General features: G+C 38.0%; 1 protein-coding gene across 1 annotated transcript in view; it reads right to left on the bottom strand.

The window, feature by feature from the left end:
• LOC150095871 (protein qui-1-like) overlaps positions 1-15,861 on the bottom strand; it is a 126,016-nt gene that overhangs the window by 28,601 nt on the left and 81,554 nt on the right. The window contains exons 19-20 of the mRNA XM_090409551.1: positions 3,489-3,679; positions 1,529-1,722 (exon numbers count right to left, since the gene is read on the bottom strand). Coding sequence (XP_090265677.1) covers positions 1,529-1,722; positions 3,489-3,679 — 385 coding nt within the window. The remainder of the gene's footprint in view (positions 1-1,528; positions 1,723-3,488; positions 3,680-15,861) is intronic.

The following is a 15,861-nucleotide window of genomic DNA, read 5'->3' as shown; positions in this document are numbered from 1 at the left end:
CTCTATTGTTTAATTTTTACATCAGTGATATTGGGAATACTTTGAAAGGTAATATCCACTTGTTTGCTGATGATGCAAAATAGGAAGCGCGATAGTCAGTTCAGATGATGTAGATATCTTGCAGGATGACTTCAATAGGCTGACGGTATAGACATATATATAAATGGCTGTCAGTTTAATGTGGCTAAGTGTAAGGTGATGCACTTCGGGAGGATGAGATCACATGCTATTTACTATATTAACGGAAATGAACTGCAAGAAGTTGATGAGGCAAGGGACTTGGGAGTTATTGTGGACAGAGAACTTAAGTTTAAAGGGTAAATTGCAAAGATTGCCAAAACATCACATCAAATTACATGGTTGTTGAAGAACACACTAATAAGTAGGGATAAGGAAGTTATTGTTCAACTTTATAAGACATTAATAAGGCCGCATTTGGCCTATTGCACACAGATCTGGTCACCTGGATTTCTTGGTGATGAAGAAATGGTGGAGAGGATTCAGAGGCGAGGTATAAAGATTGTTGCAGGTCTGTGGGATGTTCCCTAAGAGGATAGATGGAAGATCTGTGGGCTCCACAAACTAGCTGATAGACGTAGGAGACGGGATATGATAGAAGCATATAAATTATTAAAAGGATTGTACAGGATTGATACTGGTGATATTTATAAGACCAGTGCAGGAAGGGAGAGAACGAGGGGCCATCCCTGGAGATTGTGTAAGAGGGTGGTTAACAAGGGTGTTAGGACTAGATTTTTTACTTGGAGGGTTGTGAAGGGGTGGAATGCGTTGCCTGAGGAGGTGGTTGTGAATGCTTCGCCTGTGAATGAATTTAAGGAGAAGTATGATAGGTATTGTGAAAATAATGGTTAGTGTGTCAATGTGGAGTCTCCAGCGATGAGTCTTTTGACTCCATGGAGACACTGTTATAATATTTCACAGTTAACACAACCAAAAAGTGAAGCATAAAATTAACCCCAGACATTTTGAAAATCCGACAATTTTCGTACTAACGTACCAATGAAATTTCACACTGAGTGTAGTTTTTTTATGTTCAACAACTTAAAACCAGATTCATTAAAGAAATATCTCATAAAATTATAAATAAAGGACAAAAAGAATTGAGTGATACACGAATTTAACGTTTAGTACTTCCTAAGAGCTTTTATTTATAGTCATATGAGGCACGAAGGAACCTAATTTTTATAAACTATGGAAGCGCCGCAGGTCTCATAGAATAAAGTTAAATTCTGCTTTTGACGTTGCGACATTTACAAACAATACTGCACGTTTCACGCGCTATACTGGTCTTAGAAATTTCCATTATTTTATTTTATTTTATTTTTTTTATTGGTATAACTTTTTCATTTATTCAAATTTCTAAAAACGATCGAACTGCAGTATTCTCAATTCTCATCACTCGTTAAAAGCAGAGAAAAGTGGCATATAAATTACTGAGTTCACGACACACTCATAATGAAAACGATTTAAAATTAGCTAGCTAATTTCGACAGCATTCTTCCGTTACCTGTTCTCGTTCTTCCCGGACACTGCGAAAACTATGTTGCCATGTAACGTCACGTGAGTGGCTGCTTTTGGACACACGTAAAGCTGGCTACCAGTGTCCGCCATCCACAAACGGTGATATCCCTGAGCATCAACTGATAATATTCGTCGACTGTCCAACGTTACAGCTACGCCAGTGATCTTGCTCTGATGTTCCTGCAAGGAGAAGTGTCACGAAGTTAAAAGAGAAATATAGCACTTGGTACTCTTTCCTACAACACAGTATACGGTTAACTTTACATAATAAACAACTAGGAAATGATATGTTAAATCATGTTCTAGTTGAATGGCAACCAAACAATTTGATGCAGGTTTCAGCAACCCGGTTGGTATATGACGCCGTTTATCTATAGATGTTTGTAAACAAATGCGGTAGGCAATTATATTAATTATATTGCTTCTAAATTTATATAAAACGCTTCCCTTTTTATTTTGAATTGAGACAGAAATTTTAAATGCTAGCGCGAGATCTTAACAAAATGCAGGAACTCAAGAAAGACAAAAACACAATCATTTAGTAAATGATTTACATAAGCTAAATATTTGCCAGTTATGCCAAAAGAGATAAAAACGAAGTTTAAACATATTTTTCAATCTAATGCTACTGGATTCATTTGTTATGTGTTTGTATAAGGACGAATGAATTCTACTCAATTAACAATTCCTACTCCATCTCCAAAAATTGGAAAACAAATATAGTCTACAGCGGTAAGGTGTACTTATTCAGCCTTAAATGTCTTGTATGGGTAAAATGCACTAGCATCTCCAATAAAAATAGGAATGATCAAGGAAGAACCAAATGCCATGAATACAAAGCAATTCTGAACTGCATTTTCACTAATTTTAAACTACAAACCAACATGGCTACAGCGATCGATTAAGTCATCGGAGACAAACTCAACAAAACTCCTAAGCCTTTTCTTACATTAAAAATCGCTACACGTTCATGTGCAGGAAGACGCTTTGCAAACAAGTGATTACCATGCTCGTTTTATGAACGGTAGTCTTTAATCGGAGGGCGGGGAGGAAATTCATAAGCAATAGTTGAGCACCCCATCTATTATCTACTTCATACTGCAGTAGATAAGTCCACAAGGAGTTGTACACTACTCACGAGAAGTTTATCCATTTCAAGATCAGCCAAGAGTTTTTTCAATTTTTTTCAATGGCCTATACACGTAGAAAATTCGAAATATTGCAAGGTGAACAAGGTTCGATAATTAGGCATTGATTGGAATAAGAATCACAAAATGCAGAAAATATATCGGACGTTTTTCACCTGTGACGCCTGATAGTTGCCAAGATTATCTAAAACCCACGGGGGTGGGGAAATTCTCCAAGTATTTTTTGAAACGCTTCTTTGATAAATATCACAACCTCCAAATTCTAGCTACACGTTAAGTATGATTCAAGATAGGATTCAAATTTAATCAATATTGGATATAAACAGTGGAATGCTGGTAGCTTATCCTTAATTTAACATTTAAATGCATGCACGACGCCAACATCTTTCCGTAGTTTTAAATAAATAATTTTCTTATTCTTGCAAAACTTTTCTCACTTCCTCCCCACACCGTGTGAGGCGCTCATGTCGGCTTAAATAAATGCCGATTCGATCGAAAAAGACGAAGCAGCCTACGCATAATAATAGCAGGGGATGAATCGCTGCTTGTCAGGTCTCATGTTTGCTAAATAGACCGACTAGCAAAGCGCAATTTACATCCTGGAGAGTAAGGAATTAAAAAGAAATGGCCCTTAAATTTTTATAAGATCTGCCATAGCTATGTGATATAAACATCCATGTAAATCGTGTGTTGTTTTTACTTAATTCGCTATCAGACCCGTTTTTAATAAATGCTTGCTTTTCCTAAGAATATCGTAATTTATGAGTTATAAAGAAAGCAAAAATGAGAAAGGATTACCTTGAATGTCGATTCTACTAGTCCAAGCGTCAAACCCCATACTCGAAGGGTCATGTCCTCTGCCCCGGAAACGACGAACAGACCATTGGGGGCAAATGCAACACACGTCACGGGAGCAGTGTGCCCTTCTAGCGTAGTGTGAATGTCTCCAGTGATGGGATGCCACACCTTTATCTGTGTATCTTTGGATCCTATCAAGAAGAAACCAAATGAGAATCCCCACATATAATTCTATTATATTATGAATACTCATCCCAAGTTAACATTTAGATATTGGGGTATGTGAATGAAAATTAATACGGTTAGTAAGTGCAGATACAAAACTAAGGCTACTATACTCTGTCAGTTAATTGTATGAATGTTCTTTGGTCGTTTTTTTTTTTGGGGGGGGGGGAGAAGGAACTGTCACTGCTATACGAACTCGCGTTAACTCTCCTTCAATTAAAAAGCACCCGATAAAGGATTCCTCATCTTTCCAAGCAAATGTTCCACATGATAATGTAATCATGACGTGGAATATCTGAAGCCAAGAGGAGGTAAGCTCTGGCTTATCGGCAACATATAATGAACAACATCGTGACAAATTACGACTCACTTCTATGTACGCTCGGGAACTGTTTTTAACGAGAAAGATCATTATAGCTCGAGCAAGCAATTTATTACACGCGTTAGAAAGCAGTGAATGGATGTAGAAAAAAAATGTACATCGAAGTGAGTATTGTCACTTTGTTTTACCGATTTAGATAATGTAATGAAACACTTCGCGCGTTATAGTTGCTAACATGCAAAGCAGGAAGGAAGAGATTGGGAAACAAACGGATCCAATCGGTGATGGGGAGGGTCATTCAACCACAACGATCAACCTCCAAACGGTTTTTAACAGTTTGCGGTTTAAATAAGTACTAACGGTCATCAACCAAATTCTCGTTTATGGGCTTAACATTAAAAAAAAAAGGGCACAAGAAAGAAAGGGTAAAAAAAACACACAGTTCAAAACCTCTGAAAAGAGAAAATGCTGATGAAATCAGTCATCGTACGTTACGCTTTCGCGCAGGCCTACACATTTTACCGCGTAAGCTAGTAACCGATAATCCCGCTGAATAGGTTGGGTGCTCCTTATACCAGGTGGTATCCCATGTCTGTCGAAGCGTGTGTTCATGGGGCCGGTTTGCCTGCTTCGCGGGAGGAAAAACCCTGCTGTCACGCCCAAGACCGGCTAACTTGGCTATGGCTGAGGAAGATCCTTCAGCTCCTCACGTCATCGACGGGAATCTAACCCAGGACACTCCTTCCCCAGGCATTTGCGAAGCGCAAAACCACTAGGCTAACCGCCCGGACCGAAATCAGTAATATTAAATATTTAAGGAACGTCGTGAAGTTAGCATTTTGATACATTTTTGTTAATGATTTCCTCCCCTCCATTTACAATTTTCCTTTTTTTAAATTCGAATATATGAGAAATTTTCTTGTGAATCGAATTTGACACTTTTAGTGGGCCCTCTCCAAACGAAGATACGCCTTTTGAATTGTACTTTAAAAAATGGCCCGAAGGCCAGTTTAGAGAAACTTCGTTTTCGTTAGTTGCAGTTCTGACTTGCTCTTTTAAAGGTAGTCTGGAAGAATGCCGTCAAAGAAAACGATAAAGCTTTACAGGGATGGTAAGTGTATGCGCTGGGGTAGGGATAGCCGATTGAAATTAAAAACCTTTTCCAGAAAAAATATAATTAATAAAACCTGTTTAACGAATTAAAATATTTTAAATTGGTTTCGACTTTGCGGTTAAAGCATTCAAAAAATTTCAACACCACAAATTTACCCCCCCCCACCACCACCCTTCCCACAGAGTTTACTGTTGCCAAGTTATGTAACTGACCAGTTGGCACTGTATTGAAAGTTTTCTAAGCCCTTACCATTAATATATCACTTTGTTATGAATAAAACTTCGTAGTTGTTTATAAATTTATCTGATGTATTTAATGTTTTTTCCGCAGTATAATTCATGGATCTACGATTCCAACAGCAAAGAAACGGCATGCATAAAATACTTCATTTCAATCTGAGCATAAATATATGCTTTTCATTCTCAAATAGTTAAGTACAATACTGTATTTGGAAATAAGTTTATTTCATTTGGATCTGTTATAATGAAAATCTTATTGGCTACAGCAGTAAATTTTATTTGCCACAAACAAAAAAACAAGACATTATCACAGAAATTACAACGCGCAAATATATTTTTTTCTCTTAAGGCTTATTTGCTGTTGAAAGATATACCGCAGAGCAAGTCAACATCTGCGTCGCGAGTGATATCGTGCACCTGTATTACCGATTCTGAATACTGGTCATACGTTCCTTGAACACGAGGAGCTTTTATATCAGTGCGGCCCGTACATAAGCACTGCGACACTGCAGCACCCCCAAGAAAAAAATGAAAAATTTAAATTTTGTTTGTGTTTATAAATATTATTATTATTATGAGCGACTCCAGGGAGCCCTTAAACTCATCGAAGGAGGCCCTAAACATCATGTCCACACAACTATTCGACATTCTCACAGTATCTATCATACCTTGCCTTGAACTCATTCACTATCATCGCACCCAAAACAGACTGACAGCAAATTCATTCATTTACCACTCTAAAAGAAAAGAACCCAGCTCTAACACCCTTGCTAACCACGCTCTTGCCCAGCTTCCATAGATGTCCCCTAGTTCTCCCACCACCAGTCCTGATCTCAAAAATATCCTCTGAATTAATTTTATAGAAACCCAGAAACCCTTCAGTAATTTGAATGTCTCAATCATATCTCCCATTTTCTGCCTCTCAACCAATTTCTGCAACCCACAAATCTTCAACCTGTTCTCATAAGGTTCATTCCACAGACCTGCTATCATCTTGGTCACTCGCCTCTGGATCCTCTCCACCTCCTCCTCCCCCATCAAGAAGAAACCTCGGTGACCGAATCTGGGCACAGTAGTCGAGATGAGGTCTTATCAAGGCTCGGTACAGAGGTACAATAACTTGCTTGTCTCTGCTCGTCAAAGTATTCTTCAGCAACCAAGTGATTTGATATGCTGATTTGGCCACTTTTGCAATGTGCCCCTAGACTTCAACTCCCTATCCACCAACACTCCCAAATCCCTGCCCTCGTCAATCTCCTGGAGTACAGGTCCACCAATCTGCTGCTAATCTTTTCTCCCCAAAATGCATAACCTTACATTTCGTCACATTAAATTGACATCCATTCTCCTTAGCCCAGAATTCCAATCTATCCAAATCATCCTGCAAGATTTTGACATCTTCTGCATTCACTATTGCCCTACCCAACTTTGCATCATCAGCGATCAAATGAACCATTCCTCTTAGATTCTTCCCTATATCATTAATGAACAAATTAAACGGCAGTGGTCCAAGAACAGAACCTTGTGGCACACCACTAGTCAAAGGCCGTCTTCTGGATTCTACTCCTGAATAATCTACTCTCTGATATCTCTCCATCAACCACCCACATATCCATCTCACCAACCCTATATCCATTCCCATATGTTACAGTTTACGGATTAGAATTCAATGTGGTATCCTGTCAAATGCCTTAGGCAGGTCCAGCAGTATCACTGTAAACTCATTACCCTTATCCAGTTCAGCCGTCACTGTATTATAAAATTTGAGCAAGTTACTGAGGCATGAACTACCCTTCACAAAGCCATGCTATCCCCCGTACAGTATCTCATTTTCATTAATCCATTCCTGTATTTTTCCCTTGACTACTTTCTCCAATACCTTGACAACGACTCCTGATATGCTGATCGGTCGGTAATTTGCAACAGTAGTCTTGGATTCTCCTTTATGCAGTGGAACTATTTTCCCCTCTTTCCACACCTTCGGGACTAAACCAGACCCGAGACTCAGATAAACAACATGGTCAAGGGCACTGATAATTCTTTAGCCGCTTCACGTAAGACCCGTGCCGGTATACCATCCAATCCCACAGATGTATTCACATTAAGGCTCTGTAATAGACTATTCACCTCCACTTCATTGATCACATTTCCCATATAAACTAATGGTTCCTTCATTCTTTCAATGTCACCACATGGATGATATACTCTTGCAAAGTCCTAACTCAGTAATTCCAATATATCGACTGATTTAGTGACCTCCTTACCATCGGCATTCCTTAAAATCATTCTGCCGTGTACAGTTATTTTTTTTACTTGCAGCACATTGAAAGAACTGTTTGGGATTCTCTTTAGCTTGCATAGCTAGTTTCCTTTCATAATCCCGCTTTTGCTTTTCTTACCATACTCGTTTGTGGTATCCTGTCAAAGGCCTTAGCCAGGTCCTTATTTATGTATGCCGATATTCGTTTGCGCTTGTTATTGCACGTTATGTCATCCAGACACTGCCCAAACGGCAGTGTATTTTTAGAATCCTTACGCACGTTATTTCTGTGAGATATGAAACTTTTATTATTGGTGCATGTACGTGGTGAACGATTTTTTCTGTAAATCTTATTTTATTTTGTTAAAATAACATATAATTATTTATTATAGATACAAGGCTGAATTATGACGAGTGCAATTGTTGAAAGTAATAATATTTTTTCAATTTTCGTTACATGAAACGAATGCAAAGAGCCTGTGTAGCTCAGTGGATGTGGCGTTTGCCAACAACGGCGCTTGGCCGCACGAAGGAAGACTTGGTTTCGAGTCTAGTCGGCGACTAGAGGAAATTTTTCTAAGCCTTTTTTCGACCGGTTCCCGAGTTAGTCGATGTCTGGCACAAGCAAGCAGGTTTTTCCTCCCGGAAACTCGGGTTTTTCGTCCTGTAAACTCAAGAAAATCGACCGTAGAACCCACATTATTTCAGACATTAAATATATTGTGTTAGGGACCACGAGATGGCGGCACATTTGAGCCGTCTCTCTTCATTGAGTACCGCTTAATTAGCGATAGTTTTGGGCCATCTGTCTCTGATTGGGTACCAGTGGAGATTGAACTGCCCACTCAGTCTCCAAAAGTTAGATAGGGCTAAATGGCCTCGCCTAGTCCCCGTATACGGGAATAAAAGGCGTTAGCTGATTTTTTTTTTTTTTTGAAACGAATGCAGTGCGATCTAACGCCGATTTTCGTTTGCGCTTGTCACTGCTATTGATACGAAACTTTTATTATTGGTGTTTGTTCGTGGTGAGGATGAAATATTTTTAATAAAGCAATTTTTAATATGTAAATTTATTTATTAATAAATTCGTTACTGATTAGAATTTTTTTTTTTTTTTTGTATATTATGCAGCACCCCCACTTAAAATTTTCACCGGCCGCCGTTGTTCTATACATTAACCTTGCTAAAACAGCCGTAAATTATGCAACAAGGTTTATTCTGGTGGTCGTTTCTTTCGTCACACTATGACGAACACTTCTATTTTCATACATCTCATTCAAAATCTTTCCTTCTGGCATTCAGTTTAGCAAGCAGTACTTTTAACTTACATTAAACCGTACTCCAAACTACGCAACTTAGAATTAATTTTCAGATATTTGCATTCCAAATATCCTTCTTTACCTTAAGCAGAATAATTTAATTTGAAAATTTAAATTATGTACATGTAGCGCAACTAAGTAAAATGCCGATTTCTCAATGTACAGGTACCGCGGGCCATCGACTACAAATAGCAGTAGCTACAGGTTACAAGCTGAGCCTCGGTAGCACAGAATTTGTAAAGAAGAATGATAAAGAGGAGCTTACTAAAAGTCCAGAAAATCTGGGTGGAAATGGAAAAAGTCCAAGTGCTTTCACCCCACATAGAAGGAACAAAATGAAATTTACGCCTAATGTAAAAGCAAAAAGAGAAAAAGATAAAGTAAAAACTCAGAGAGGAAAGAGCTGCTGATTTCAAAAATTATGAAGAAACCAATTAATATAGTGAGCATTAATTGCAATGGTCTAAACAGTCAGCAGTCACAGAAATTATTAAGAAACATGATACATCAGAACCACACAGACATTGTAATGCTACAAGACACGAGACTAAACACAGACTCAGAAACAGAAAAAAAATTTCACAGAAGCCTGCAATGTCACTACTACATCGTTGGCGAGCCAGCACAAGGTAATGGCATTGCAGGATTATCAACCCTCATAAGAAAAAAAAGCAACATACAAATCATATCCCACAGCACCATAATAGAACACAGAGCCCTCGAGGTTGAAGTGGTCTGGGGAGATCAAATAGTGTCGTTAATAAACATCTACGGCCCTACCAATCACAACAACAAAAAACACTTCTGGGAAACACTTGGAAATAAAATGCTAAACATAAAAAACATCATAGCAGCCGGGGACATGAACTTTACTGAAAACAACAATATAGACAAGGAAATTAAAAACACTTCAACAAAGAACAACTTCACACACATAATACAACGATGTAATATAAAGGACACATTTCGCATACTATATCCTACACGGAGGGAGTACACACATTTTCCCCCCACCAATGCCTCACGGCTAGACAGAATATACATAAGCCAGCATCTAAAGTCCACTGTTAAGGAAGTTTGCCATGCACCACTAACTTTTAGTGACCACCACTTGGTCAAGGCTAAACTGTCCCTTGAGACCTTAGACAGCAACACATATACTAACAGAAACTACCCGCTATGGAAACTAAATAACAGCATTACTAACACAGATCAATTTACATCGGAAATTAAACAAATACTAGACAACATAAAAAAAATAACAAATGTAACGGAGGCATGGAACAAATTTAAAATACAAATAAAAAAAGCCGCCATAAAGATAGGGAAACAAAAAAAATACAACACAAACAAAGAAAAAATAAACATAATTAAAGAACTAATGCAGAAATACAACACAGACAGAACACGTCCAGAAAATAAAATAGCCATTAATGCACTCAGAGCAAAACTAAAACAAATTGAAATAAAAGAGGCTGAAGGGGCCTGGGTTCGCGCTAAAATAAATACAATGGAACAAGATGAAGGAAGGACCAAAGCTGCGTGGCTCTTTGAAGAGCAAAAAAAGCAGAAAGCTCAATTTAATAAAATAAAACACGAGGGGATAGAAATCGAGGGAAATGCAAATCTCCTCCGATTCTTCCACTCACAATACACGAATACATTCTCTGAAAAAGAAAATGACGAAACAGAAACACAAAACTTCTTGACACAACTACCAAGACTCACAGACAAGGAAGCAGAACACATAGACTCACCAATCACGCCAACAGAATGCAAGAAAATCATAAAATCCCTATCATTACACAAATCCCCAGGACCCGACGGCCTCACTGCGGAGTTTTACAAAGCGTACTACCCCATGTTTGAGACACTATTTGTGAAAATGCTATCCGAAATACACAATTCGGAGAGCATCCCAGAACAGTTCAACCTCAGCTACATAGCATTAATTCCCAAAAAGAAAGACACAGCAAACAACGAAGAGACACAATGGAGAGGAATTACACTCCTCAATACAGACCAAAAAATTGTAACTAAAATTATTTCTGAAAGAGTGCAGAAACACATAAACCAGATCATATCCAAATCCCAAACCTGCGGAATAAAAGGCCGAAAAATAGAGGACAATACCCTTCAAATTCGATGTATATACGAGCACTACCAGGCAACACAACAACCATGTCTACTGGTAGGTCTCGACATTGAAAAGGCCTTTGACTCAGTGAGTCATCATTACCTACGTGAAGTCATCAAAGCTGCAGGTTTTGGGAAAAAATTTCAGAATCTGATTTCAAATATTTACACCACAGCAGAGTCTCGCCTAATCATAAACAAGAAACTGTCTGCACCGGTAAAAATTAAATGCTCGGTCAGACAAGGAGACAGTCTCTCTATGATCCTCTTTGGTCTCGCCTTAGAGCCGGTGATACGAGAAATATCGAAACATCCCGGCATAGCGGGCACTCACATAGGAGGTGAAGGAAAAACAAAAGTGCTCGCCTATGCCGACGATGTAATACTAACCGTAACTACAGCCGAGTCCTTCACACTCGCATACAACATACTCAAAAAATTTGAAAAAGCGTCAGCACTCAAAGTAAACCTTCACAAGTGCCAAGCGATGTTCGTCGGCAGGTGGGTAAAAAGGCCTACCATGCCGAACGACATAAAAATAGACAAACACCTACCACTACTGGGGATCGTCATAGGAGTACAAATCCAACACAACACACAATGGGAGCTTGCACATACAAAAATAACCAAGAAAATTACACAGATGAGACACAGACAACTATCACTAACAAGTAAAGCTAAAATATGCAATCAATACCTACTGTCTAAGATATGGTACCTCATGAACAATACCAACTACAACGGTCAAGCAGTAGACAGAATACACAGAGAATGCGCAAAGTTCATCTGGGGTTCCAAATACGAACCCATCAGAAGATCCACAATATTCCATGACATTGAGGCGGGAGGACTCGGCTTAATAAACGTACACCTAAAAACTCTAGTGCGAGAGCAAAAATCATAGAGAGAGCTTACACAGAGGAAAAAGCATGGAGCGCATATATAATATATTATATGCAGAAGATAATGCGCGACAAAGTAATATGTTCCCTTCCGCGCTCGAGTGGCAAAACACCCAGAATGTTCCACGAGATTGCGGAAGGTTACAATTTCATTAACAAATACATAGGAATAAACGAATTCTTGAAGATGAGACCTAAAGCAGCACATATCAAACTCACGCGCACACTTATACCACCACCACAACACCGGGAGATTGAAAGAGGGACATTAAGACTATCAAAGGCACTTAAAAAAGCTTTCAATCTACCCATAAACCCCAAATTAAAAACCTTCTACTACAAAGTACACCACGCTTGTTTGCCCACCAAAATGTGGTGCACAGCGAAAGGGATCCCTCTTCAAGGCCCCGCCAGATGTCATTTTTGCCCCCAACCAGAAACACTTTACCACTTAATGATGTACTGCCCTCACACCTCCCGAATATGGAACACGGTTCAAACATTCATAAAACACAAACAACCCTTTACAGAACACACATTATACTGGTTACACGAAGGGAAAATTAGCACAACTAAAGCAATCATTATTATAACAACCATGTACTCGATTTGGACATACAGATGCGACAAAATTTACGGAAGGGAAACAGGACCAGACATACTCAGGAAAATAAACAACATACTAAAAGAAACAATCACAGATACCATAAACAGAAACAAAATAACAAAACACCAATGGCGACAAATAGGTCTCATCTCAGAATTCGAAGAACAACTGCAAATCATAGAAATAAAGGACCCACCATAAATTTAAAAAAAAAAAAAAAAAAAAAAAAAACATATACACGATAAAATATACATAAGCGAAAGAAAAGCATATTGTAAACTTCTTCATTAAGCTGTATAACCACTTGTACATTAATTGCTTTATGCTATAATTAGTTGTAATTCTGTGCATAATATTTGTCAATTATAGAGGTAGTAGTTTAGTTTTATGTATCAAAAAATGTCAATGACAGTTTATATAGTGGAAGAACCTGATGACATTTTGCATCCGGTGGGTAACTCAAATATCTGCCAAAATGTAACCCTCTCTTTCTATGTTAAAACAAATACTACACATGTATATAGACATTTGCAATCTGAAAAAGATAATAATGAAGCAATAAATCATGTAATGATATGCAAAAACAAGTTTTATTAATTATATGTTAAGAACATTTATGATATGTAAAGTAACTACATGTGTATGTATAAACATGGTATATGTAAATAGCGCTTAACACTTCATGATAAATTAACAATGTATAATCCAAACTGTATATGTATAATGTACAATCCAAAATGTTCACAGCCAAATATAAAAGTGTCAAGTCAAACATAACAAAGGGCTATAAAGAAGTGTCTCCGAAAGAATAATTATATGTATTATAAGTAAAATAGTCATATGCACAGAAGACGTATTGTAAAATATATTATATATTATATTATGTAAAATAGTAACAGGTATAAATTGTACATAATATATATTATTAAGATCAAGAAATGTAAATCAAAATGCCAATTAGAATAAGCATTCTATGTACAAATGTATATATATTTATTTGGATTGTACGTAGATGCTTCATGGTTAATAAAATATTACAGTGTCTGTTGCGCTCGCTTGTCAAGAGAAAGGACGTCGGTTCAAATCCGACGGTGTTTGTCCCCACGTTTTTTCTCTTGGTACCGAGTTAGTCGGTCTCGGGCCGGGGCTGTGAAGGTTTTTTTTCCTCCTCACACACAGACAAATCGATCCTAGAACACACAGGATACAGACAACCCCCCCCCTCCGCGCCATATTTTCCTAACAAGGCTGGAAATATTCCGTTTCTTTCAATTACTCACCTAGTGTCCAGTTTTCTTAAAACTGTGGAGAAATGCCGGTGTCGGAACTCTTTCAACTAAAAATAGGAGTAGCAATCTGTTGGACTTGAGGAACTGCAACCAGTTAATTTCGCAAGTATATATAAAGTGGACAGAAAGTGAAATGTACTTCAGATATCGATTTTTTTTAGGTGTATTTCTAACAGGATTCCAATTTCTCTCTAAACAGAAAATACCGTGTATATATAATTAAATATAGTTTGCTATTGAATCAATAGATGGCGCAACAAGCAAGACATTTCTCTATGACGTAATCGAGTTACTTTCAATTTCTTATGATAACAAAATACCGAGGTCAGTACTACTTTAGCCATTATTCACACAATACCTATCATACTTCTCAAACTCATTCATATACGAAGCACACACGCAACCACTTTTGGCAATGCATTGCACGCATTCACCACCCTGCAAGTAAAAAATCTAGTTCTAACACCCATCTTAACGCCACTTTTACAGGTGCAACTGTTGTTTAGATGACCAAGGCAAATCACATTCTCACTCCGTGCCTCCTCTGATCGTTTGCTAGGACATTAGAAAAACCTTCATTAGTCTTGATACTAATGTCTCCTCCTGGTTTCGATGACATTCCTTTAGTCTGTTCGAAACTTGAGCCCCGGAATGCACAACATCCTATAAACTGTCGTATTCGTCTGGCATCTCATCTACCCAACAGCAAGGAAGCCTATCATGAACCATCAGTATGCTTCTTTGTGCGCATTGAATGGCAGACTGATGATGGAGTATGAGACTTTTGTAGTTAATAAAGTGAGAAGTTGCAAGATCAGGCTTGCACCTGATCTCGCAACAGGAGGAATGCTGTTGTAATAACACGTACTACTTATCTTTATATTTCTGTATTCAGCCATCAGAACTACATTATATAATATAATAAATGATGGGGTCTCGGTATTTGGCATCTATTGTGATTAGATATTTGCTGAACCTGCCTATGTTCGTTTGGAATTGTCTATTTTCTGTTCTGGCATTGAAATCTCCTGCTAGTAATACTGTTTTTTTTTTTTTTTTTTTTTTCCATGAGACTAATTTCTTTTATAGCAGGAGCCATTTTCTGCCCCCCCCCCCCTCATCGTCATACTGCCTCTTAATGTTTTGAGTCTCATTTTTATCAATCTTTTATTCCTGTAATTATAATTTTTTTTTCTTTATAGCTTATGTCATAATACCCTACTTTTCTCTTTAAACTCCGCTATGCGCTTCTTTGTTTAGTTGTTCATCTTCTTTGTGAGCGATGGTTTTTTTACATTGTTTTGTCGGTAGATCAATTTCGTCACATACAGGTTAATTTCCCTGCTTACTAGAGCATATGAATCGACTTGAAGAAGCTTATGCGTTCGGTAGAGTATGATGACAATAGTAGTGGCCGAAGTACAGTGCCACAGGGCACTGTACTTCGGCCACCAGGTCTTCTACAGGACTGTCTAGTATTTCTTTGTCAGCCACTCTCATTCACACCAACTTTATGTCCATACCCATTTGCTTCAATTTTTATATATCAGAATAACATACATGCGTTACGGTCACTATTATGAAAAGCAAGTTGCTGGAGAATGACCTACTCTTCAAGATCCAATACAACATTACATTTCTATCCTCCCATTCCTGGATTTGTCTTTAACCAACTTCTACTAATTTGACATTACTCCTAAAATCCTTACTGGTCGGATAATTCGCTAGTTATCTCGTGGAATCTCATTTATGCAACTGAACTATTTTTCCGTCCTTCCACTCACTTGGACTCTACCAGAGCATAGGCTCAGGTTAAACTTTTTTTTTTCTCCGGATATCAACCTCCACACATCCATAAACTGCAGGTCATTCATCCTACACAACCTAAGCATTGAGTCATTTGCAATTATGACACTCCCGCGACTCGCCTCTATAATAACACGGCAACATATCTATCTTT

Source organism: Typopeltis vanoorti, chromosome 19, assembly GCF_054136105.1.
Source record: "Typopeltis vanoorti isolate ZY-2024b chromosome 19, IOZ_Tvanoo_1.0, whole genome shotgun sequence".
In the NCBI taxonomy this organism is placed as follows: Eukaryota; Metazoa; Arthropoda; class Arachnida; order Uropygi; family Thelyphonidae; genus Typopeltis; species Typopeltis vanoorti.
The sequence above is the reverse complement of the archived record's forward strand: the minus strand, read 5'-3'. Positions and strand labels throughout refer to the sequence as shown.